Source organism: Chinchilla lanigera, unplaced genomic scaffold (genome assembly GCF_000276665.1).
Source record: "Chinchilla lanigera isolate Chin_1 unplaced genomic scaffold, ChiLan1.0 scaffold00012, whole genome shotgun sequence".
In the NCBI taxonomy this organism is placed as follows: Eukaryota; Metazoa; Chordata; class Mammalia; order Rodentia; family Chinchillidae; genus Chinchilla; species Chinchilla lanigera.
In genome coordinates this window covers 24,264,726-24,290,640 of record NW_004955413.1, presented here as the reverse complement: position 1 = coordinate 24,290,640, position 25,915 = coordinate 24,264,726, and the positions used below count along the sequence as shown (strand labels likewise).

The window sequence follows — 25,915 nt, the reverse complement described above, 5'->3', positions numbered from 1 at the left end:
GGCCGCTCTGGGGAACGGAAGCAGAGCAGCCTGGCCAGGAGGCATGGCTGGGGCCCGAGAACTCAGGTTGTCTCCATTTATTGTTGGAACATCCTCAAGTTAACACAGTGCGGCCCCTTCCCCGAGCTGCCTGAGGGAGGGGCCTGCAGTGCCCAGACAGAGCTTATCGAACAGTGCTTTGACCCAGAGCTACCGGGCACAGTCCCTGGACAAAAGTTGTGTCATTGCTCATCCTCTTCCACAGCCACCCCGTGGGTTGGTGGCCATCAGTCCTCTGGTGGGAAGGAGTCAGGAGGAAACAGACAACGGAATACAGAGTAGCGATGACAACAAACGGAAATGGGCCCGACCCCCAGGCATGGCTGGGGGAGGAACGCCTAAATGAGGGGTCAGACTTACTAAAGGACCAGAGTTAGCACCTACCTGAAGCGCACCTCCCTAGGCTGAGGATGGGGACAAGAGCTCTGACTTAGGGCTGCCCCCCAAAGACCCTCTGCAGGAGACTCAGCACTGGGACAGCGAGCGGGGGTGCCCACCGGCCCTGGGACAGCCATCAGGGCCCTGTGTGGTGAGGCTTCCCATGGAAGGAACTCAGGGAGGCAGAGGTGAGTTGCCCGTTGGGCCCATTCGCATCTGACACAGCACGGACCACTCAGTGACCAGCTCAAACTCAACTGGAGACTTCATAAATAGAGCGCCTGAGCCAGGGGACGTGAGATTCAAGGCACCTGCACTGGACAGGGTCCCGGCTGGGCAGGAGGAAGTCAGTCAGGCAGCCCCGCTGCTGGCCAGCCACGAGGAGCAGTCCAGAGGCCTACAGAGGGCACTGGGGGTCCGAATATCCTGCCTGGTGTGTGCAGCAGGGAGAGCAGCCAAGAAGCTTCCCCGCCAGGCCAGGGGCTGGGCTGGGCTGGGCTGGGCGGGATGAGCAGGTGCACGTGCTCAGCCACCACCCTCCCTGGCCCCTGCTCTTTGGGTCCCTCAAGGCATCTGGGTATGTCAGACCCTGGCGGGGCAGGCTGCGTCCCAGCTGTGTGGGTGCTGGGAAGAGGGTGCCCTGAGCAGCCGGAGGACCCTGAGACGGGAGAGGTCACCCAGAGGCTCCCTGCCCTTGAGCTGTCTCAGCCCTCGGCTGATCCGAGGGCAGAGGGTGCTCCCCTGACCGTGCGACCCAGGCGGGGGCAGTCCCGGTGGCTTCCCTCGCTGTCAGCTCTTGTCCCCGGGGGACTTGCTCTTGGTGTCACGCTTATTTCCCAGCATCTTCAGCATCTTCATGGTCTTGAACTTCCCCTTCTTCTTGCCCTCGGGTTCAGCTTCCTTCTGGAACTCTGCGGCAGAGGAAGGGAGTGCTTTACCAGGTGGGGAAGGGGACTCCTCTCAGGGCAGGTGGGGGTTAGTGACCTGTGTCACTGAGCAGGTGTGTGGACAATAGGGGCTTGGCCTGGCCACCTGCCTCCCATGGGAACCATGGGCAAGTCACTTCATGTTCTCGTCACCATTTTCCCTACAGGGTGGGGACCATCCTCTTCCAGTGATCTGGCAAGAACTGGGAGACTTGCATCTGTGTGACCCCAATATGTGTCACACTTAACACTCAAAGGTTCATTTACCTAGACTGGGGCTCATGGCCCTGCGGGTCTTAACACAAACACCAACAATCAGAGCCAGAGGAACTCAGAGGTCATCTGTTACACCAGCCGCCAATTTTACCAACAAGGAAAATGCAGGCTTTTGAAGTGAGCTGATCCCAGCTGAGCTCTCTGCAGGCGCCAGACCCGGGCTAAGTGCACTACAGAGGTCGTCTCTATAATCAGCATGCACGGGGGAGGGGTGCCCTGGCACGCCGCTCTGCAGACACAGGAGTGAGGCGGTGCAGGCAGAGCTGAAAGTCACCCAGCCTGTGTGCCAAGCTGGGACTGGAACCCAAGCCATCTGACTCAAGCCTGAGTGGGGACACCCACAAAGCCAGAGTTGCTAGTGGAAACCAAGTCAAGCCAGTGCTCTGTAGCTGCTCCAGGCACACATGACCCCAAGCAGCCACTGCCACTGTGACCCGCAGACCCACCCCAGCCAATCTGCAGTCTCAGGAGGAACCAACCATAAGGCCAGCAAACCCATGCTGGGAAAGTGTCATCGAATACCAGTCCTGTGGGCACCTGGGCATCCATGGCTACCTTGCAAGGACAGGCCAGGCCCTCCTGCCTGAGGCTGCTGACCCAGGCAAGCAGCCTGGGACTTTACACCCCACAACTCCCATGACACCTGCTCCAGCCCTACACCCTCCAGCCCGCGAGTTCAAGCGCAGAACCCCAGCCCCCAGGCGGGACTCACCCTTCCTCCTGATCATGGCTTCCAGCATCTTGTCTTCCTCTTCCTCCCTGGAACAGGAAAGGGAAGTGAGCGCCCACAGGAGGAACCTCGCAGCCTCTGAGCCCCACGGGGCTGGCCCGGGTAGGCTGGGGTCACTGGCAGTGAGCACAGGCCTGGCTTGGCCCCGGGTGTGCGACTGTGTCCCAGGCTCGGCCAGGGAGCTGTCCCACCCCCGGAACCCAGCCACAGCCTGTGGCAGCCTCTGCTCCAGCGGTGTCACCTCTGCCGGTCCTCGTCCAGGCAGGTGACAATGGCGTTGCGCTGCTCGATGAGGGTCATGAGCTCCCGCATCAGCTCCTTTTCCCGGCTCCTGTCTTCTTCTGTCCAGTCTTTTTCTGCGGGGGACAGGCCGGTGTGAGAGGCAGGAAAACCCCCTTGCTCCCCAGAACAACAGGAGACGCCACCTGAGTGGGCGGGCAGGGCCCTGTGCTGCGTACACCGGAAGGCGGGGCCCGGGGGGAGGGCCGGGGAGAATGGAGCTCATCACAGAAGGGACCAAGGACACGAAGCTGCCCACCAAAATCACTCTGCAGGGGGCCGGCAGGGAGCGCAACGCACACTCTACGAACAGAGGCCGCCTCGTTAAAGGGCTTCCAGCTGGAGCTCGAGCCCGTGCTCGTTCACGCACGGTGTGCACGGGCCGTGGCACCACAGGAGTCAGGACTAGAGTGAGATGACAAGGACGCCCAGAGCTGTCCCGCGGGGGCCACCTGCGCCTCGGTCTCTCTCTCCCCCAAACTGCGGGCTCCCAGGGCTGGGGGCCCCCACTCAGCATTCCCTTCCCGACATCTGCCGCCGCCCATCCCTGACTCTCCTCAACTCGCCCAAAGCAGGAAACAGTGCCCCGCCCAGTCCTGGGGCAGAGAGTGGGCTTCAGACCCACCACCCAAGTTCAGGTCCTGCCCTGCCACTTCTCAAATCTGGAGGCTGGCTGGGTTATGTCCTCAGTCTACAGATGGGGAAACTGAGGCTTGGGGAAGCGCTGTCCAAAAGCAACTTCTGGGACAGGACGACAAGCGTGGCTGGAGAAGCAGGAAGCCCAGGGCCGGGCTGCCTGGGAAGCAGACTGCTGTATCCACTCTGGCCACGGGGTGTCACTGTGGCACCCGAGTGGCAGCCTTGCCCCAGGTTCCTGGAGACTCACAGCTGGCAATGGAGGCCACGGACATTCTGTGGCTTCCCTGGGGACAGTCCAGCCGCCTAAGCTTCCCCATCAACGGGGAGACAGGACCACAGTCCCAGAGGCAGGAGGGGCTGTGGGTACATGGACAGGCTCGCTCCAGCACCAAAGGACGCGCCCCCAGCTGCTCCAGTCTCTGCTCCTCATCTGTGAGATGGTGACGGTGGCCCACGCCTAGAGCTGGCACCATGTCTGAGCCACGGGAAAGGAGTCAGAAGCCTTGGCTCCCGGCTCCAACGTTCTTTTATTTTATTGTTTTGAGGGTTTTTTGTTTTTCATTTTTAATTTGAAACAGAAGCTCACTATGTAGTTCAGGCTGGCCTTGAACTCACTATGTACCCCAGGATGGCCTTGAATTTGAGGCAATCCTCCTGCCTCAGCCTCCCGAGTGCTGGGATTACAAGCACGCGCCACCACGCCTAACTCAGCTTGATGTTCTACTCCTGCCATCCCTGCCTCTGGTTCACTTCATGCCACAGCCACATATGAAGCCAGTGAGGCCCAGAAAGGCAAACAAACCACCCAAGGTCACACAGCAATGTGTGACCACTGTGTGATCACACATCCATGCCACCACCCCGTCCACGTGGTACCCCGCCTGGCTCTAGCTATCTGTCACCGGCTATAATCGCTGCCATCCTAGAGGACCAAAGCCCCTCCCTGCCCCTTCTCCAGCCCAGAGAGGAAGATGCAGCTCCGCTCCTCACAGCCCCAGGCCGGGGCAGGCACTCACCCGGCTTGTTGAGAAGGCACCGGAGCTCGTACTCAACGTCAGCCTGACGCTGCTCCAGGTTCTGCTGCTTGAAGCTGGGGGATTGGAACAAGGCGGCGATGAGCCATTCTGCCCAGAGCCCAGTGACCCGCGGAGTGGTGCCCTGCGTCCAGTTCTGAGCGCTATGGGTCCCGCACCGGTGCAAGCGGGACAGGCAGGACTCACATGTAGATGAGCTCGGACTCGCGCCGCACCAGCAGGTGCTTCTCGTGGATGAGCTTGAACCAGTCCACCAGCATGTCGTCCTCGCGGCCCTCTGCAAGCCAGACACCCACTCAGGCCGAGGCTGGCAGCACCTCCCGGCTCTATAACCCCAGGAAGAGGGGCTACCAGCACCCCAGCCCCTCCCACCAGACCCTCGGGCAACTCCGCACCATGGGCCCCTCCTCGCAGCTTCCCTTCCAGCAGGACCCCGCGGTGTTCCAGCGCATCCAGCTGGCGCTCGATGGCATCCATCTCTCCATAGATGTCCTCCTCGGGGACGTACTGGTCCGCCTGGACCTGCCCATGGGACCCTGGTCACTGAAGGACAATGACCTCCCACCCACTTCTGCCCGCCTCTGCCAGGAGCTGTGCCCCTTCTTTCTGGCAGCACACGCCATGCGAGCTCCAGAAACCAGGCTCTATCCCACGTCCAGCATGGGCGTGGCCACGGGTCAGGGTAAGGACCACCACCACCCCTCCATGCTTCTGAGACACAACTCCTTCCCCTTGGAGAAACTCCTCCCTTCTCGGCCACTGCAAAAGGATTTCCCCACGGGAATGGGAGGGACCCACTCTAAGGAGCAGCCCCTCACACGAGCACTTGAACCTGAACACTTGTGTGGCCTGCTCCAAACCCCCTGGCCGCAAGTCCAGCCTTCCAGGCAGGCCACTCAAGGGCCCCTCTGGAACACCAGAGGACAACAGCCCTGACACCCAGCTGAGCACTGCAGAGAGGAGGGTGCCAGGCCCAGGCCGGCCGGGTCTCTGGGGGCTCCCTGCTGACACCTTGCGTTTGATGAGCGGAAAGCCATGTCCTGGGGCAGGTGGCCTCACTGGCTTGGGTCCCTTGGTGGCCTTCTTTGCAGCTGGAGACGCGGCAGGCGATGGCTTCCGGTTAAAAGGATTCTCCTTGCAGGAAGACTAAAGACAGGGACAAGACAGAGGTTGAGTCTCAGAAGAGGACAGCCTGACCCTGTGGGATATGCAAAGCAGACCAGGTCCCTACAGGCAAGAGAGATGCTGAGGCGAGGAGGGCTCAGGCAGGAACAGACTCTCCGCTAGTTCCGTCCGAGGCACTCAGTTCAACCAACGTTTGCATTTCCAGACCTCTGGAGGGGGGCAGTTACAGGACAAGGTGCTGTGTAAATCTCACAACCAGGGCTGGGGTGCACCTCAGTGGCACAGCAGTTGCCTGGCATAGGGGTGGGGGACCAATCCCACCCTTACCCACAATTAGGGAGCATGAGGCAGGACCCTTAGGTGGCCTCCCTGGCCCTGACCTAGACCCCCAGGCAGGTGCTGCACTATGGATTCCAAATGCTGTTGAAAGAGCCCCAAGCTGCAGGGGGAGGGATCCCAGCACTGCCACCCCTCAAAAAGAAACTGAGGGTACAGCTCACAACCAGTCTGCAACGCGGGTCTGTAATTCCCATTCTACAGCTGAGCAAGTTCAGAGGTGCTAAGTACTTCCCAGGGGTCAATGAGAACTGCATTTCGGCCAGCAGCCCAGTGGTCAGGAGCAGTGGTCAGGCCAGAGATCCAAGGTGAGACATAGCTCCAGGAGCTCATCCAGGCCCCACAGCCAGCCCTTCCCCGGTAGGGACTCAAAGGCCCAGCCAGGCAAAGCTCCGCAGCCAAGGTCACCCAGCCAGAAGTGCGAAAGCTGGAATCCCACCTTCTGCCAGGGATGGAGCGGGGCAGCTCCTCCCAGCCTGGTAAAGACCCCAGCTCTGTGCCCAGCCCATTTCAGACACACCAGAGCCCAGGCCCTGTGTCTTTTTGTCCCCTGGGGAGACACCAGCCCTCTCTGAGGCTGACACAGCCAAAGCACCCCAGGAGAGCAGCCCTGACCATCATCCAGGCCAGCTCAGGGACAGCGCCCCAGGCTGGCAGCCGCACTGGGACATCTGGAGCAGGGTGAGTGCCCGGCTGGGGTCTCCTACAGCATCTGGGCAGCACCCACCCAGGGGGCCTGGGTCAGGACCACAGCAGCTCCCTAAGACCCCTGTCTCCTGCCCCCACTGCCTCTGAAACTCTCTCCCAGCCCAGGGTCCCCGGAAGACCACTGGGGGTTCCGCCCTTGCTCTATCTACACACCGGAGGGGCCCAGCAGGGGCCAACAGCCCAAAACTTCTGAGCCCCTCAGGCTCGTCAGCCTTTCACGCACACAGGCCATCCTCAAGCCCTCTCCCTCCAGCCACAGGCAGGAAGCAAGTGCTTAAAAGCAGGTGCATAGGGCAGGGGACCCTAAGCTGCTCCCTCCCTGCTGCCCCCTCCTGCCACCAAAGGGCTCAGGGCTCCTTGGAGCCATCTGGACAACTGGCACTGCCCAGCCCCTCCTTAGCAAGACAGCTTGAGGCCCAGAGAAGGGCAGGGCCTTTTCAAGGTCACACAGCAGGAAGCAGAGCGGCAATTAGTGCAGAGAGGCTGTGGCCCAGGCCAGGGAACATCAAATAAGGTCTGAAAGGCACATGGTAGGGCTGGACTGGCAAGGGTCAGGCTGAGACTACAGCTGCTCCACCTGAGGGTCCCATCCCTGTGCTGGGCACTGGAGAAGCCTGGGGCCCCAAGAGGCCTACAGGATGGGCACTGTGGCCGAAAGAGGCCAACCAGGTGTCCAGAGCAACGTTCGGACTCAGGAGACGCCAGATTCCTTTTCTTCTTTTAATTTTTTTGTGGGACTAGTGGGACAGCTCAAGGCCCCATGCACGCTAGGCTACCACTGAACACCCCCAAATCTTTATGTTTTATTTTGAGACAGGGTCCCCCTAATTGACCCAGGCTGGCCTTGAACTGGCAATCCTCCTGCCTCAGCCTCCTCAGTAGCTGGGACCACAGACCTGTTCTACCACATGGGCTTCTTCCAGGATATAGGGCTGAGACACAAGTGTGCCCTCAGCCCACAGAGCCTCTGAAAAGCCTGATGCCTGGGAAGGGGCACAGCCAGACCCTCCTCACACCCGCTTCACCCCTTTGAGAAGACAGAGCCCATCGATCAGGCCTGGGAAGGCCACCATGGGGCACACCCAACAGAGTGCTTAGCAGGGAGTGTCGTCAGCCCCTCAGCCTGCTGGGGCTGACCCTGCGCACGGCAAACTCTGCACAAAGGGAGCCATGACCCTCAAGGACAGGGGGCCCCCACCTCCCGTGTGACTGCCCGAGCCCAGGCTCATAGCAGTGCTCAGTGAGGGCCGGCACCCCCTCTCCAGGAGGGGTCAGGGTCAGGGTGAAGGAAGCTGCCCTCCCTGCTGCTCCACTGAGCTGCCTTTTGGACACACACCTGTGCCGGTGAGCTTCAGAGGGTGAGGACAGGGCCTCCACGCCACCACGCCTAGGGCCCAGCGTCAACAGAGCCAGAGGGGACAGAAGGGTGGACAGCAAAACAGGGTCAGTGCCTGCGCCTAGACTGGGAAATGATTCCTGAGCGCACAGTCTACTGATGGCCAAGTGGATGGGCAGCTGAAAGGATGGAGGAAGTCTGGCAGATGCACAGAAGTACGACATGGATTTGTGCTTGTGGCCCACTGCACAGGGTGGTGAGCGGGACACCGCCAAAGCTATGAGGAAGTCAGGGGCCAGCTAGGCATGGTGGCACACTGTGATCCCAGAACTCTGGGAGGCTGAGGCAAGAGGATCAAAAGTTTGAGTATATCTTGGGCAACGTGATGAGACTCTTGTCTCAAAATGAAAAATGAACAAAGGGCTGGGGATGCCGCTCAGTGGTTCAGTCCCCGGCACCACAAGAAAGGGGAAGTCAGCACAGACAGACAGCCCTGGCCACTCTTGCCCCACACCCCTTAGTGAGAACGCAGCCTTCGGCGAGGGGAAAGGGCACTCACCTTTACCTGCAGCTGTGGGGACGAGCTTCCAGGGGACGGCGCAGGGCTCTTGTCACCAACCAACAGGAGAGGTGTGGGGGCGGCGCCGCTGCAGGGCTTGGCCGGCTGGGAGCCCGAGCTGCCTGTCGTCCTGGTCTGAGGCACCCGCTCCGTGCTGGGCTGCACCAGCTCCCCAGACGAGGATAGGGAGGAGTGGGCAGAGAGGCTGGCCGAGTTCCCAGGGGTGCCAGGGGCGTGGACAGCAGGCTCTGAGGAGCTCTTGGGCACAGCTGGCGGCTCCAGAAGCTCCCCAGCTGCTGTCTGGCTGCAGCTCTCGGACGCAAGGCTTTCTATGCTAAGGGCCGGCGACGGCGTGGCCGAGGGGGGCTCCGAGTGCGAGAGGCGGGAGGCGTGGAGAACTGTAGGGCCAAGCAAGCAAGGGGGTGGTCAGGCTTCCAGCTGGGGCACGCTCCGCTCCCCAGGTGCACAGGTGGCCCAGGAGCCACGTCACAGTGTCAGGTCGCCAGAACCCACGCTGCCTTTGTGCTCTGGCATGGCAGCTCCTGGCACACAGATGGCCTTCACCCTCACCCAGCAGAGCTGCTGCCTTTGCTGCCCATGCCCGCCCCCACCCAGCCATCCCAGGCTCGAGCCCACTAGAGGGCAAGCAAGGTCCAGGGCAGGGCAGGACAGATGGGAAGGCCATAGAGGCCAAGCCGGCCTCCCCGCCTCCAATAGGAGGGATAGCAGTGCTGCCAGGGCCAGGCACTGCCAATGACCACTTCACCCTCCTGCCCAGGACAGGGACCAAGCCACCCAGGCTTCCCAGGTGAGGCCCAACAACTCAGCGAGGACAGGGCACTCGCCCAGCCACGCCGGGGCTTGAACAGAATGGTGCCCACCTCTGGAGCACATGCCCTCTGCTCTTCCCATGTCTGCCCACCAAGGGGTCCCAGAATCAAGCCACCCAAGCACCTGCACGCTCGTCTCTAACATGCTGAGGGCCCGCTAGGCTCTCGGAGGTAGTCAGGCTCCAGCTGTGGTGGAAGGTGACCAAGCGGGTACAAAGACTGGGAGACGGGGACAGCCAGAAAGTACAGCGTGCCCCAAGGAGGGAGGAAGTCCTGGGCACCCCCTGTTCACAGACGGGGACACTGCCAGGTGAGAGCCCAGGTTGTTCAGCAATTCAAGTGACAGTGACCCAGTGAGGCAGTGGGGGAGCTGAGCCTTACCATGGGCCTCCCAGAAGCCCAAAGCTGGGCTGTGCCCCACACTCCCCACACCCATGAGGTTTTTGTTTTGTTTTGTTTTGATTTTTGGTACTGGGAATCCAACTCAGGGCCTCACACTTGCCAGGCAGGCATCATGCCACTGAGCTATACCCCCAGCCCTTTTTTCTTTCCCCCACACCCATGTTTTTGTTGTTGTTGTTGTTGTTGCTGTTGTTGTTGTTTTTAAAGACAGGGTCTCGCTACATAGCTCAAGTTGGCTTTGAACTCACTATGTAGCCCAGGTTGGCCTTGAACTCACAGGGATCCTCCAGCCTCAGCCTCCCAAGTGTTGGAATTACACGCATGAGCCACCAGGCCCAACCCATTTCCCAAACCCATGTTTAATTAGCACAGCAGGGAGGGTTAAAAGGAGGGACCCTGGGCCCAGACTGCCAGGGTTCAAATCTACCCCCACTGCTTCAGCACTGGGAGGCCTTATGCAAATCACAGTAATAACACCTGTAGGAGAGGCCTGGCAAGTGCAAGGTCGTAAGTTCAATTCCCAGTACAGGAAAAAAACAAGCAAAAAAAACAAAAAACACCTGTAGGGTCTGCCCTGAGGTGAGTGGCAGGGGCAGTGAACCCTGCACCCAAGGGCACCTGGCCTGGAGCGGCTCCTGGGCACAGCACCCACCCTGGCCCATCTGTCCCAGGTCAGCACAGCACTGGGCAGGCACTCACCAAGCGGGGACGCGCTGGGCACACGGGGAGCAGGGCGCTTCTTCGTCTTGGGGCTGCTGGTGGGCGTGATGCCGTACCAGGGGTGCAGGGACTTGGGGGTGGACTCTGGGGGCGGCGCCTGGGCAGCACTAGGGGCCGGGCTGGGTGCTGCTGGAGATGGCTCCTCCGCCTCCTCCTCCTCATCCTCAAAGGGGTTGTAGGGCTTGGGCTCGCAGCTGGCCCCGGCTGCCGGGCTGTGCTGGGGAGCCTCCTCCAAGCCACCATTCTCCACCTGCCTGCCGGCCCGGCTGGGTGGCCTGGGGCTGCTGGGGGGCAGCGGGGCTGGCTTCTTCTTGGGCTCTGCCTGCACCAGTGCTATCCACGGGGGCTCCTTTCTGGAGGGTGGCGTCCTGCAAAAGCATGAGCCGGGCGAGGGGTCAGCCTCCCGCTCTCAGGATGTTGGGAATCCGTCTGCACGTGGGTGATGAGAAGCTGCTCTTCTCTTTTCCCCCAGCCCAAGGGCCATCTGGACCCAACACTACGATGGATCATTCCAGTGACATCCCCACTGGGCACCCCGAGGCCCACATGGGGTGGACCCTCAATCACGCAGCCCAGGAAAAGTCCAACAAGGGGCTGCATGTGACACTCGAACAAAGCCACCCGGCCTCCCTGTGCACCGGGCCCCTCATCCGCTAAATGGGGACAGTAACGCTTCACAGGGCTGCTGTAGGCACTCAGTGAGTTCCACACCCAGCACCTGGGTGTCACGGTGCACAAGCACTCCAACTGCTAGGACAGCCTGGCCACCCAAAGCACAGCTCTCAAAGGCCTGGCACCACCGCCAGGCTTTCCCACGCCGTCCCGGGTCTCCCATGTTATGGGGGAGGCGAGGCTGCGAGATTAGGTGATTCTGCGGGCGGTGTCTCCTCCTGAGGACTAGGCCAGGCAGTGGCAGTTGGACTCTCAGAGGGAGCTACAGGTAAGGGACCATGGGTACCATTCTCCATCCTCACCCAGAAATGAGTGTCCCCCTAAGCCTGACCCTGGACACCCACCGGAAGCCCTGTCCCCACCCAGGCCCTAAGGACCCGCATTCTCACCACCAAGGCCACCAAAGCAGAAGAACCTCTCAGGCAACAACATACCTCTCTGACAGCTTGGGTGTCCCTCTGGGCTTGGGGACAGGGGGCTCCTGGAGTCTTCCTAGATTGGAAAGGACAGTGAGCCAGGCCTTCATCGGTAGCACAGCGGCACATGAGCAAGGCAGAGTGGCTGCCTCCCCAAGCAGTGCCCTTGCCTACCCACAGGTCATGGACCCGGGGTGACCACAGCAACCTCCCCAGCACCTGGCACCTCCCCTGCCCAGCCCACAGGGAGATTAGATAAGCACTGAAGGTGACCAGAAGAACAGTACCAAGAGCAGGTGACCAGGTGGCCGAGCCTCCAGAGACCCCCACTTGTAATTCACTTGACAAAAAAGAACCTGGGTCCTCTCAGACACTTCCCCAGTGCAGGCAGGAAATGGTCTCTGTTTAGCCGAGGTGCCACCCTCTCCTGGAAGCCCTGCCTCCCAGGAAGGGACCCAGGGAGCTGGCTGGGGCCTGCACTGCATTTCAGAGTAGCTCAGGGTACCCTGAACCCCGTCCTCCCTAAAGCCTCTGAGCTCTCTCCCCAGCCAGACATTGACAAGGACACACCTGCCTCAAGGTGAGGGAGGTCACGTGGAATATGCGCAGGGACTGGGGTGACACCAATGTGTCCAGAGTCCCCAAGACACTCAGGACACACAGGCACACACAGAGGCACATTCACTACTACACAGCCCGAAACACAAAACAAACACAGAAGCACACAAACACCCGACATTCACACCCACTGAATGGGGCAGCCTGGAGGACTTGCGTCTGCCTGGTTTGAGCTGTATCAGCTTCAAAGCACAAAGCCTGGCTCAGAGAGGCCCAAGGTGACTATCTGTGGCAGGAATTAATGACCTCAGAGACACGCCCCAAGCCCCAACACTCCCAGATGCACGTGGACACTTCAACCACACACACCCACCTCGTGGCACCTTCACTCACCGTTCACAAGGCCACCGCTGCCACCCTGGTCTGCTGTGCTGTCCTGCTGCAGGCTGGACCGGGGCCGCGGCGTGGGGGGCGTTGGTGCCATGCTGTCAGAGGCCTTCCTGGGGGCAGGCGTGGGCCGGCCAGAGACGGGGCTGCTCAGTTCCTGGGGTTTTCCCGGAAGCGGGGGCTTGGTGGGGACATGTGGCCGGGCCTCGGGGATGGCCGGTCGTCCTGTAGCCACACTGGGGGTGGAGCCGCCTTCCTCGCCATCCCTGGGTTCTTCTGCAAGTTGCTGTGGCTTTGGCTGTGAGGGAGGCCCAGGCCTAGTTCCTGCCTGTCCCCCTGGGCCCAGCCTGGTACAGCGTTCGGCACACACAAAGGTTCCCGTCTCTGGGCCGCTCTTGTAGGCCCCAGGAAGCAGGGTGCTGGAGCACTGCCGACACCTGTGAAATGGGGCGGGGGTTTGCCTAGCTGCTGGACACTGGTTCCTGTCCACCAGAGGCCAAGGCTGCCCTTCCCCAAGTGCTCCCAACCGCCAGAGGATCAGAACCAGGATTTCCCAGCACATGCAAATGGTGGTAACTGTCAGAAACACTGGAACAATGAAATCGCGTGAAATCTGCACCAGAAATTGTGAAACAGGCCTTGAGTCTGTACTATAAGAGGAAACACAAAAGCAGCCCCAGAGGTCCATCCAGCAGGGTGGGGTGCCACGCTAGTGGCTCCAGAAATCAGTTTGGTGCCTTTCAGCCAACCAGATTAGTTTTTGTTTTTTTTGGCAATGCTGGGGTTTGAACCCAGGGTCTCAAACATGCTAGGCAAACACTCTACCACTGAGCTACAATCCACCCCAGGTACATTTGCGGGGTTTTTTGTTTGCTTATTTTCAAATGCATTTAATTAAACAGAATAAGATACAATATATCACAGTGAATCACACAGCAAGGACAAACTTTTTTTTTTGGTACCAGGAATTGAACTCAGGACCTTGCGTTTGCCAGGCAGGCTCCTCTGCTGCTGAGTTACAGCCCCAGCCCCAAACTTTTTTTTTTTTTTTTTTAAGACAGGGTCTCACTATGCGGCCCAAGCTGGCATGGAACATTCTATGTAGCCCAGGCTGCCCTGAAACTTGCAAGCCTCCTGCTTTAGCCTCCCATGTGCTGGGATTACAGGCATGCGCCATCAATGCCTGGCCAAAGGTTGTTTTATAAAACCTTTCTTTCTGTTGTTCATCTACTGACACAAGTTTCATTTCAGGTACTCAACACTTAGTCACTTTTTTGTTTTACTAAGAGTCAGTATAAGAAGTTTCTATAACACTGCCCCGCTGGCCAGATGTGACTGTGGCCCTGTAACCTATTCCCCCATGACAACTCTGTATCAGGGTTCCACACCCATTCTCGCTCACACACGCACTAAGCCAGATTAGACATGCACAGGAAGTCAACTTTTGGCTTCCTTTCATTATATTCATTTTTTTTTTCAGGTTTCTTCTTTGTAATATAAAATATTTTGGGGCTGGGGATATAGTTCAGGGTAAAGCACTTGCCAAGCAAATGCAGGACCCTCGGTGCCATACCCAGCAACACACATGCACACACACTCTAAACTGCAGATTGTCTATTTTTTACATTTTCCTTGCCTGTTACATTCTGCTTTCTTTAAACCTGGCTTCACTCAGGAAGCCACACTTCAATCAAGTTACTGTGATTTTTTTGGGGGGGGGGTAAGAGGGTCTCACTATGTAGTTCAGGCTGTAATGCACGTACTGCCTTCAACAATGCATGTACTGACCCTGTGTCAGTAATGAAATTCTCACTAATTACGTGACTAGGCAGGTCTCTGTCCCCAGCTGAGCTCCACTCTGCTCCTCAGTACACGGGGATGAGCCTTGCCAGGGTCTGGCACCCTGTGGGTGCTTGAGCTGGGGCCCTGCCCTGGTACCTCGTGACTCACCGGAAGCAGTGGCGGTGGTACAGCCTGCCCTCGGCCAGGTACCGCTGCACCAGGTGCACATGTTGCTGGCAGGCTGCACAGATGCTGCTAGGGGCCCGCTGGGTGCCCTGCTCCGACAGGCTACCTGAGGACAGCTCCTTGCTCTGCAGAGAACAGGGACAGTCACCAGCCATGTGGTTCCAGAGCACTTTCCTGCCCTTCCTGTCATCTCCATCATGGCCACTGACCCTCAGGTGTGCCCCAAGCTTCCCGGTGGCCACATACAAGGATCAGAGCCCTATGAGGGGCAGAAGCCTGGAGACCGTCACCATCTCCCAGATGAGGACGTCAATGGCCACAAAGGGGACAGACTTGTTCCAGGTGACCGAACTGGGATGGAAACACAAAAATCATGACTTCTGGTTTCTGAGGGTCCCTGTCCCCTGGAAAGGCAGCTTCTGGTGCGGTCTCTCTGCGTGGCCGCTCTGGGGTAGCCCTCCATGAGGGCTGTGACCCTCTAGTTGAATCCCGGTGTCTCTACTGCTGGCACTGTGACCTGGACCATGTCTCTGCACGTCTACCCCCTGCCCGTCTTGGTCCCATATGGCCTCCCTGGGTCCCGGCATCTTGGGCCTGGCTGTCTCTGGAGCACGTGAAAGGCTAGTGTCCTTGGAAAAGGTGACTGGCAGAGTGGCCCCACTTCCCTGCTGAGTGGCCTGGGAAAAATGACCAAACCTCACTGCGTCTGAGCTTCCTCCTCTGCCACCAGGACCCATGACACTGCCCTCCCCGAGTTGTCACTCAATGGAACCATTCGGGGCTTGGATCTCTGACTCAATAGCTGTCAGGGGACATCTGCTCTATTCCGTGTGTAGCTCCTGACTATCCCATGATGGCAAGGTCACTGTGGGGCCCGAAGAAGGGGCAGGATCCTGCCCCATGCTCCCTGCCCTGGTCTGGGAGACCCAGTTCTCAAAGCTAGTCGAGCAAGGATAGAGAACACCCCCTAAATGCCACCAGGGCTAATTTGCTCATGATGGTCACTGCAATGTCACTGTCCCCAAAGCCACCCTCTCTCCCCGGGACACCAGCCTACCTGAGTGTCATCTCCTGGTTCAGCGGGGGAGGGCACTGCCGATGGTGGGGGTGAGGTGGCCAGGTCCTTCCTGGACGGTGAGACGCCACCTGTACAGATGGAAGGCACCTGAGACCGTGGAGACCCAGCATCCGGGAGGCCCCGGCTGTCACAGACCCGAGTTGGAGCCCAGGTCAGTGGGCAAGGGCAGGCTCCCATCATGCGGACTGGGACACTTTCATCTCCAAGCCATGTCCTGAGGACAGGCCACTTAACCTCACTGAGCCTCGGGGACTGTATTTCCCACTGTGCAGGGCCACCATGAGCAGCACCGCATGGGGACAGTCACAGAACTCCCAGTATGTGGCAGGACGAGCAGCTTCCTTCCCACTGGGGAAGCAAGCCGCAGGGAAGGAAAAGAAAAGGCATACGGTGCTGGCCTGAAGCCTCGGGAAGACGGACCCGTGCCCTGGGTGGACGAGGAGCTGCCCAGCCTAACCCCAGTAACCAGGTGCAGCCTGGAGCCCTGCCGCAGCCCCTCACACCCGCCCACACCCACCACACCCAGGGCTCCCCTAAGGCCAGCTCCTCCCTGCCCAGCACATAGTCACCACGCCCCTCTCTGTACCCAAGTCAAAATAAAACCCCAAATCCAGAGAGGTATACACCAAAATAAGGGGCACTGTGTAGTAATGTAAACTAGTCTCAGACCCTGAAGGGCTGAGGCAGGAGAAAAGCATGTTGGAGCACAGCCTGGGTAATTGAGTAACTTAGTGAGACTCTGTCTCAAAATTTAAAAAAATTTAAAAAAGAAAAAGAAAAAGAAATAAGGGCTGGGACTATAGGCATGTGCTACCATGTCTGGCTGTAACCAGCACACTGAAAAAAAAAAAACAAAACAAGCCTGGCATGCTAGCACATGCCTATAATCCCAGGGCTCTGGGAGGCTGAGGCAGGAAGATTGCACATTCAGGTCCAGCCTGGGCTCTCGAAATAAAGGGGCTAGAGATGTAGCTCAGGCAAAGGCCTTGAGTTCAATCCCCAGTATTGCCAAAAAAAAAAAGATGTTTAAAATTTGTTTCATCCGGGGCTGGGGATTAGCTCAGTGGCACAGCGCCTGCCTGGCAAGTGCAAGGTCGTGAGTTTGATTCCCAGTACCTGAAGAAAAAAAAAAAAAGGAAGAAGAAATAAAATTTGTTTCATCCTATTTTCTTTGGTGGGGGGATACTGGGGATTGAACCCAGGGCCTTCGCACTGAGCTAGACCCCCAGCCTTCTAGCCTTTTTGTTTTGTTTTCTGAGATAGGGTCTCACTCTCTCAGTTGCAGAACAAAAACATCTGCAACTATCGAGCACATCACATGTGGTAAGGGGAAGAACCATTTCCTAAAACTTGTTTCAGTTATATACATGTGTGTGAACTTGGAGTTTGATGGGAAATGTATTCCTTCCAATGAGTCATGATGAAAAGCTCTGGACCTCGGCAGGTCCCTACAAGACCTCCTTCCTCTGCACCGCCATCTGTCCTTAGCTCCTGCCCTTGGCCTGATTTCTTCCTAGATTTTTTTTTTGGCAGCGGGGAGGAGGGGATTGAGACAGAGTCTTGCTATGTAGCTCAGTCTGGCTTTAAACTCACAGTGTAGCCCAGGCTGGCCTCAAACTCACTCCAGCCCTCCTACCTCACTCCTAAGTACCTGGGATTACAGGTGTGCACCACCATGCCCACCCCAGCACACATGTGCACATGCACTCACATGTGAGCGCGCACGCACACACACACACACATTGCTTCTTACCCCATTACCTTGCTTCATTGCTTCACCGGACTCATCTAAAATAATTCTACTTAATGATCTGCTCGCTCTCCCACCTCCCCAACATGAGCTACAACATGAGCTCTGTGTCCGTCTCAGCAGCGCCCCCAGCGATCAGCGCTTGCCTGGCACACAGCAGGGCTCATAAATATTTGCAAAGGACATGAGCCAGTGCCAGGTGCTGGGCTACAGAGCTCTGAACAACGCAGAGGTGGTCTGGAGAGGAAGGAGGATGAAAGAGGAAGACTTTATGGGGCTGTAGATGCAGCTCAGTGGCAGAACACCAGCTTAGCATGCACAAGGTCCTGAGTTCAATCCCCCCGCACTAAAAAATACATATTATGCCTGTTTCCCAGGGCGGGGCTGCAGGAGCACGCAGAAAGTCAGAGCCACCACTTGCATGAAGATAAGGGCATAAGAAGGAAAGAATCCACCAGGAAGCAGGAAGGGGACTGGGACGGGAAGAAGAACAAGAAGAGAGGCTTAGCACAAGAGCCAGGAGTGGTGACACACACCTGGAACCCCAGCACACAGGAGGCTGGGGCAGGAGGATCATCAGCAGTTGAAGGCCAGCCTGGGCTACATAGTGAGTTCAAGGTCAGCCTAAACTACATAGTGAGACCTTGTCTCAAAAAAAAAAAAAAAAAAAATCAAAGACGCACAAGACATTCAACGCGGCTGAGGCAGAGAGTGGCTCCAGCCACCCGGGGAGAGGCTCTGAGAAGCCACACCGAGCAGCTGAACTCACCCGGAGGACCTCTGCCCTGCACCCTGTGAGCCGGTGGCCCTGTTCGATTCCCACAGCCACCAGCCTTCCTTCTCTCAAGCCCTGGCTCCGCTGTGTGACTGCAGCTCCTTCGAGGCACGCACCACCTGACGTGCCTGGGGTCACTGGCACCCACGGGCCGGAGCAAGCTCAACCCTCAGCACAGCACTAGTATCTCAGCCGGGCAGGAGCCAGGGCTACCGAGTCGGGGAAAGCCAAGCCTGGCGGAAACCACGAAATCCCTCTACTCCTCGCCCAGAAAGTACAGCTCAGGACCATCTGGGGGCATGAAGAGCCAGCTCTGCCCCCGGGGCTGGAACACATCACAGTTTCCTTTGTGTGAGCGGCAGATGGGATAGAAATGGTTTGTGTTTAGGTGCAGAGTGGGAGGTTTGAAAGGTACAAAGAGTGCCTTTCTCGGATATCCCCCACGGGGCAAGGGATACTCCACCCAGATGCAGGCCCCCCCCTACCTGTCCCACCCTACAGGAAGGGGGCCCCTCAGGAAAGGCTAAGATGGGTTTGGGTTTGTCCAGGATCGAAGATTGAACTGCAGTTCAGGTCACAGTCAATTAATGGACCCTGAGCATTCCGCAGGCTAACTGGGATCAGCGGAATAAAGGGGCACACACGGCTCCTCAACTTAACATTCAGCTTTCATCCTGAAAAACCCATCATAGCCAGACATGGCAGCACATGCCCATAAACCCCAGCACTCAGGAGGCTGAAACAGGTGGATCACCACAAGTTCAAGGCCAGCCTGAACTACATAATGAGATCTCACCATCTTAAAAAAAAAAATTCATTTATTATACTTACCCTACTGAACATCACACGTTAGCAAAGCAGTAAGTACACTACACTGAGCTGTTTCCCAGGCCAGAAAAAGATCCAAACCAGTAATCCAGTTTCTAAGCATGTGGATCACTTTGCAGTACTGTCAACCAGAACAACCACGACGCTGAGCTACTCTAAGTTGGGGCAATAAGAACACTCATCTTAAAAAAGAAAAAAAAAAAAGAACACTTATCTTGGGTCCTAAGTAAGGGCCAGAAGTGATTTCACACTTCGCCTCAACTGCCGTTCCCATCCACTCTGGGAAATGGACCCATTCTTATTCCCACTGAAAAGGGGAACCTGAGGCAGGAAGGTCAAGTAACTGGCTCACAGTTACTTAGACAGTAAAGGGCAGAAAGGAAATTTTGAATTTATGCTTTAACCTCCACGGTAGCTAGACTGCCTCTAAGGGCTGCAGGGGGTCTAGAATGCTTCTGTCCTTGATATGGGCAGGCGCACAGGCCTGGGATGCTGAAGCCCTCCGGAAAGGCAGACTTGCATTTAACCTCCATACATCCCCTTTTATACGCAAATCACCTCGAGGTAACTCACAACACCTAATGCCATGTGAAGGTCAGGTAAATAGTTGTATTGCTACAATTTTTAGGAAATAGTGACCAACAAAATCTGTGCACTTTCAGTATAGATTCAAATATACACATGTGGGGGCTGGGGATTTAGCTCAGCGGCTCAGCGCCTGCCTGGCAAGTGCAAGGTAGTGAGTTCGATTCCTGATACAGGAAAAAAAAAAAAAAAGAGGTATTCAAATATACACGTGTTACTATTACTATTGTTTTTATTATTACTGTGCTGGGAATCAAACCCAGCTCTAACTGGGCAAGCACCCCACCAGCCCCTCACATAGCTTCAGCCCAGAGCTGGTGCCTGTGCAGAGGTAGGGCCTGAGGACACACAGGCCTGCCTGTACTTTCACTCTGATTCCTGCTATAACAGACATGATGCTGTTTGTTCAGTTATAACATGAACCCCCAGGGTTGCCTTGGGGTGGGCATGGTAGATTTTTTTTAATATTTCGGCCTCTTCTGTGTTCTAAATTTTCTGTAGTGAATAAGTTTCACTTTTAGTAACAAAAGAATACTTTTTTACTTTTGCCTTAAGAGATGGACTGGGATTGCCCAGCTGGGGAGCAGAGACTGGAGCCAGGCAGGACCCATGGGCAGCAGTGACCCCAGCAGGAAGGAATCAGACTCCCGGATTCCCAGCCCAGCCGTCCAGCTCTCTGCTGTGTGTTCCTGAGCCCCTGCTTCCCCTGCTGGGCCCACTTCCGCCCTGCGAAGGGGAGGGCCAGCTGGGCCAGGAGAGGTTTCTGCCCCAGCTCCCCAGCCTGTCTGGAGCTCACTTCTGTGGAAGACGCTCCCCAAGGGCCCCACAGGACAGAAACCCACCCTAGTGGAGGAAGAACCCAGAAAAGCGACTGCACTGCAGACCGGAAGTGAGGGTGGGTGGAGGTGAACTCCCAGGGCAGATGAGCGCACCGGCTTCAGTCCCCTGACATTACTGTGTTTACGTTCTGGATCCTGGGTTTGTCCTCTATTTCCCCCACAAGACTAAACATCGAGCCCATTCCCAGCTGCGTCCCCAGGGCCCGACCCAGTGCTGTTTTACTCAGGAAAAACTTGAATGAATGACTTTATGATTAACTGAATGAGTGATGGGCCGACACCCCCACTGCCTATGTGCCACGCAGAGAACAAGTGAGGAGCACCCCAGGACCAGCCCCCTGCAGGGCGGGGGCCCCTCTCACCTTGGCTGGGGCTGGTGAAGTGGTGGTAGTACTGGGACACATAGGTCATGATGCTGAGGCAGTCGGGGACACTCATGGAGACCATGTCATTGGGATCCAGGAGGGCGGGGATTCCCAGCTCCTTTTCAGCCACTTCAAAGGCCTGGTGGGGGGAGGTTCGGGGTGGTGGTGGGCGTGGCCAGAGCAGAGAAAGAAGGACACGGGGATGCAGCGTCAGTAGGCAGAGCGTGCACTACTGCAGCAGGACAGGGTGACTGGGTCCCCTCAGCTTCACTACCACCCAAGCCCCCTCCAACACCCCAAGACCTTCCAGGCAAGGCACCTAGGGAGCAGGGATGGGCAGGGACAGCAAAGCCCTTCTCTAGGACCTGCATAAGACCCCCGTCCTCCCCCAAACACGCACCCACAGTGGGCCCCAGACTCACCAGACGGTTATTCTCGAAGACATTGTCCTTGGAAAGGGAATCAAAATCTCTGCGAGAGGCAAAGAGAGGAGGGTGGGTCAAGAGATGAGGCCATGGGGCAGGACGGGAAAGGAGTGGTGATGCTGGCCATGGTGGCGCACGCCTATAATCCCAGCACTTGGGAGGCTGAGGCCAGGGGAACGCCGTGAGTTCCAAGCCAGCCTGGGCTAGGTGAGTCCAAGGCCAGCCCGCACTGTTTGTTTGTTTGTTTTCTCTCTTTTTGAGACAGGGTCTTAATATGCAGCTTAGGCAGGCCTGAGCTCACTTTGTCTCCCAGGCTGGTCTCAAACTCGCAATGATCCTCCTCAGCCTCCTGAGTGCTGGGATTACAGGCGTGTGCTACCACACCCGGCTAGCCCGCACTGTATAGTAAGATCATATCTCAAAAAGAAAAAAAGAAGCAGGGAGAAGGGACCCATCTCAGCCGATGTTAGCCTCCGCTAGCCAGGCTCAGGGAGGAGGGCTGTGGATTTGAGGGAAACTGAGGCAACAGCCCTTACTCATAGAGCTAGCACTGCCAGGAGGGAGCAGAGGTGAGCTCAGGGTCCCCACAAGCATCCCAGCAGAGGCTGGGAAGTCACTGGGAAGGGGCGGGCCCAAGGCTGCACTTTCAAGTCTCCGATCCCTGCCCTTCCTGAGTCCAGACCCTTCCCCAGGAAGCTATCTCCTGCGTCAGTGATGAAGTCGAGACTGAGCCAGGCCAGACGCTGGTGCCAGTGGGCATCGAGGACGCTGCCTCCCCACACGCAGCACCGTGCCCAGCTCCTCACTGCTCTGGCCGACTTCCAGGGCAGCTGTACTTAGGGGTTATGTATCTCATTCTACAGATGAGGACACTGAGGCCACCCAGCCCTCAGAATCTGTGCTGGTGTCTCTTCAGTCGCATGTCACAGACACACAAGCCACACACACTTGCTGAGTGTGAACTCGGCAGGCACAGGACGAATGCTTTTCTTCACAAGGCCAGGAACAGAAAAGCAAGTCTGAACCGGAGTGGAAAAGGTACAGAGCCATTTGTGCTAGATGGCTGCTCCGCCTCACTAGGCCACCCCAGGGGACTGTTTGGGGACAGCCTCCCATGAGGGAGCCATGAGGGGGTTCCCAGTTTCTAGGCTGGGACAGGTGAGAGGCGGCAGGATCTGCCCAGACCAAAGCATGGGACAGCTGGCCGCCTTGCTGGCTTTATTTATCCCCCGCCTCCCCGCCCCTCCCACTGCAGGCCCCATGGAGGCAGCTCAGCCCTCCTGCGCCTGCCGGCGGCCTCCCCTTCCTTCTATGGCTGCAAACTGCGGCCTGTGAGGCCTGCATCTCTTCCAGGCGGGGCTGTGTGACCCTGCGCAGGTCAGCAGCCCTCTCAGCCCCATCTTCTCATCTGTGAGCCAAGGAAAGCACCAGCCGCGGCTGCCAGACCTGTGGAGTCTGAGCTTGGTAAAGCGGGGGTCCTTCCGATGCCCCCCACAGTTCCCCAGGCAAGAGCAGGAAATCCAAGTGGACCCCCCCACACACACTGCCACCCCCAGCAGGGCTGTGTGGGTTGGGGGAGAGGGGGTCACATGTGAGCTCCGGCCCCTTCTGCCAACTGTGGCCAGGACCCCCGGCTGCCTCACAGACACCCCTGGTATGGCACACGACTGCCCAAGAGTGGACATTCAGCAAGCTCAGCCTCTGGGTGTGACACCGAGGACAGGCCAAGGGATTTGTCTCTGCCATTTATTTCAGCCTCCCCAGCAGAGCTCCTGGAAGGCCAGGATCACACTCTATCCATCCTGTCCTTGCAACACATACACAGCTCCTGGTATTCAATAACATGAATGTTTGCTGAATGAATAAATGCTGAAAACTGTAAGAACCCACAGGACACTCCAGTTTTTCCTCCAGCTTCTTCTCCCACCTCATCTTTGTCCCTCATTCACATTTGGGTTTTGGCACCACAGATCTTTTCTGAAAGTTTTCAGAGGCCTGGAAAGTTCCATGTGTCTCTAGGGGAGATGAAGGAACAAAAATGAAATCCACATGGTCCCTGGTCTCAAAGGCGCTTACAAATGTCTGGACCAGGGGGAAGAGCCCAGAGCAGCCCAGAACGCTCTCCCTGGCAGAGGCTGGGTCCACACTAGCCCTGGACCACTTTACCCCAGATGGCATCCCTAACTCTCATGCACATCCACCCCTACCCATAGCTGAGGTCTTCCCTATGCCTGGAGACCTGGGCCTTGTGGGGCCTGGGCCTCAGTCTCCCTCCCACCCAGTCACTGGCCTCCATGGCAAAGGAAGGTCTGGACTTGACTTCGGGTCCCATCTTGGGAGGGGAACCGCCCTCCCTTTCACACTTCTCCGGGCACATCGTGCCCTGCCAAAGCTCACATGATCCCCAGCCCCCATCCGCCTTCCAGAGCCAGCCAGAGGCCCTCGGCAGCCCAGCCGAGCCCAGCTCCTGACTCCTGCTGCCCTGTGTCACCAGCCCAGGGTGGTGGCCCTGCACAAACCCAGGCCTTAGGCCTCTGCTCCCGTGGGGCCCACAGCTGGCCTGACCCTGGCCTGTCACCTGGCTTCTCGTCTCCTCCAAGCCTGCGCTCTCCCCGGGAGGTCTCAGTGGGGACACTGATAAGAGTAGATGGAATTTTTGCCACTGTTTATTCACCTGTTTCCCCCACAATGCGGGAGAGGGGGAGGGGGCCCTCAGGTTTTGGTGGTTGGCACCATGTATGATGCCCAGCACAGAGCAGTAACTATAAATACCTTTTTTTTTTGGTACTGGGAATCGAATTCAGGGCCTTGCACTTGCCAGGCAAGCACTATGCCGCTGAGCTACATCCCTGGCCCTATAAATACTTATTGAATAAATGAAAGTACCAAGACACTGTCATCCTCCCCGCCAGCCTAATAGCACTACTGTACTTAGAAGAACTAATGTTAATTGCATGTTTATTACCTCATTCAATCCTCACAATCCTGTGAGGTAGGTCTCATTATATCACTCCCACCTTACAGATGTCCTGAGGAAACCAATGATTCACCCGAGGTCTCACACCTTCATTTCAGTCAAAAGGCTTGGATCCACCGAACAGGCTAGCTTGGCATCCAAGTCCCTTCTCACTCTATGTCTGTCCCCTGCCCCCTGCCTCCTCCCTGCAGCCGAAACAAAAGGCCCCCAGCATCTGGTTCAACACAGGGTCCAGCCCAGGCATCCTTCTCCTCTATCATCAGCCCCTGCTCCTGAGCCCAGCCCACCACTGCAGCCATATGCCACAGGGCCAGAGTAAACCAGATCTGTGCACCAGTGCACCATCCTCTCCGGGCCCTGCCAGGTGCTGCCCTCCATGGGAAGCAGGTCTGGAGCTGAAACACACAGGACTCCAGGCCCTGCCAGGCCGAGCGAACCCAGAGGGAGGACCAGGACTTCCACCCCCAATTTGCAGACAAGCGCCAAAGCCAAATAAATGGTGGGCACCGGATACACTTTCTCACTCCTTCATGAATGGGAGGAAGGAAGGAAGGAGTTCCAGCTCTCACAGCAGAGAGCTGAGAAAGAAGCCTCATGTCACCCGCACTGGGGAACAGACTGTATTGTCCCACCAGAACCTCACTGGACAGCTCCAGGCAGAAAGGGGTCACTTCAAGCTTGGAGGCCAGTTGGTGGCTGTCAGTCAGACCCCCTGAGTCCTTCCAATGCATCCCTCCTGACTCTTCCTCCTGCCCCTTGCAAGTCCAAAGGGGAGGCAGGTCCCATCCCCAGTGCGGAGCTGTTCGGGAGCTCGGTGTACCTCTAGCCATCTAGCAACCGTTAATCTAGGGGCTCCTCTGTGCCAGGAACCGAGCTAATGCCCTGGAGACAGAAGGAGGGTTCACTGTTCTCACAGCCTGGAGCCTCAGAGGGATCAGCACTCAATGGTTTACGGGGATGGCCAGGAGGCCTTCCCTCTACCTTTCTAGATTCTGGCTGGGCTCTAAATCAGGTTGACATAAAAGGTCTGAACAGAAGAAAAACTGAATTTAATTATACACATCAGCATGAGTCTCTCACAGATTCTGGGACTTGAAGAGGAGCCAGGTAATGGAAGCTTATACAGTATCCTGAGCTACAGAGAGCACAGGGACTTGGGCGTGGGAGAAGAAGCCAATAAGGGCCGGCAGGTCCTGCAGAGGGTTCTGGTACTGGGCACAGAGACTGCTCAGGTAGATTTTCCTTATAGATGTTAATTTCTTCTACAAAAGGGCTGCAGGGACTGCAGTTTCTCAGATCTGCTCAAATCTGCCAAAGAAGTCTCCTCTGGGGTGGCACATCTGATCCCCTACAGAAGAGTGTGTCCCGAGTCCCAAGAGAAGGAGGGCTCCGCATGCCCGCTAGAGAGAAGTTTAAATGGGAGAGGCCCGGGTTCCCCAAAGAGGGTTCAGTGTTCCTTCTGAGGTCAGGGAGTCAGGGGCTCAGCATCCCTAGCAAATCAGAGCCCTTCGGCCGGCGCGCTGGGTTCAGCGTCCCTCAGGGCGGGGCCCGGACGGCTTGGTGGGGGAGGGGGGCCTGCCCCATCGGGGGTCTCGGGGAACAGGTCAGGGGTCTCGGGCACCCGATCGGCGTTCGGGGCTGTCGGCTGGGTCGTGTCCCCCCAGGGGGCGGCGCCCGCCACCGCGTCACTGAGGGGAGCGGCGGTGCCCAGCCCCGCCCGCCCCGCGCACCCGGCTCGCCCAGCGCCCGGCACTTACAGCAGGTCTGGCCGGTGCCGGTGCAGGATGGCGCAGAAGGCCAGGCCGTCCCGGAAGGAGCTGCTCAGGTCGCGGATCTCCACGCCGCCGTAGCCCTCGCACTGGCGGCGGCACCAGGCCAGCAGCGCGCCCCGCGGCCCGGCCATGGCGGGTTTCCGGCTCTGCTCGCGGTCCGGGTCCCGGTCTCCGCGCGGGACCGGTTTCCGGCTGCGGCCGAG

General features: G+C 57.8%; 1 protein-coding gene across 1 annotated transcript; it reads right to left on the bottom strand.

Annotated features, from left to right (window-relative positions):
- Window positions 1-62: 62 nt before the first annotated feature.
- Micall1 (MICAL-like 1) lies at window positions 63-25,915 on the bottom strand (the record flags this gene model as incomplete). Its single annotated transcript, XM_005379232.2, is given in 16 exon segments — window positions 63-1,328; window positions 2,332-2,378; window positions 2,591-2,705; window positions 4,284-4,357; window positions 4,488-4,578; window positions 4,697-4,823; window positions 5,313-5,447; window positions 8,366-8,763; window positions 10,297-10,685; window positions 11,424-11,481; window positions 12,357-12,787; window positions 14,301-14,443; window positions 15,376-15,464; window positions 20,536-20,677; window positions 20,961-21,009; window positions 25,698-25,915. Coding segments are annotated over 16 exon segments (2,556 nt in total). The 3' UTR covers window positions 63-1,206.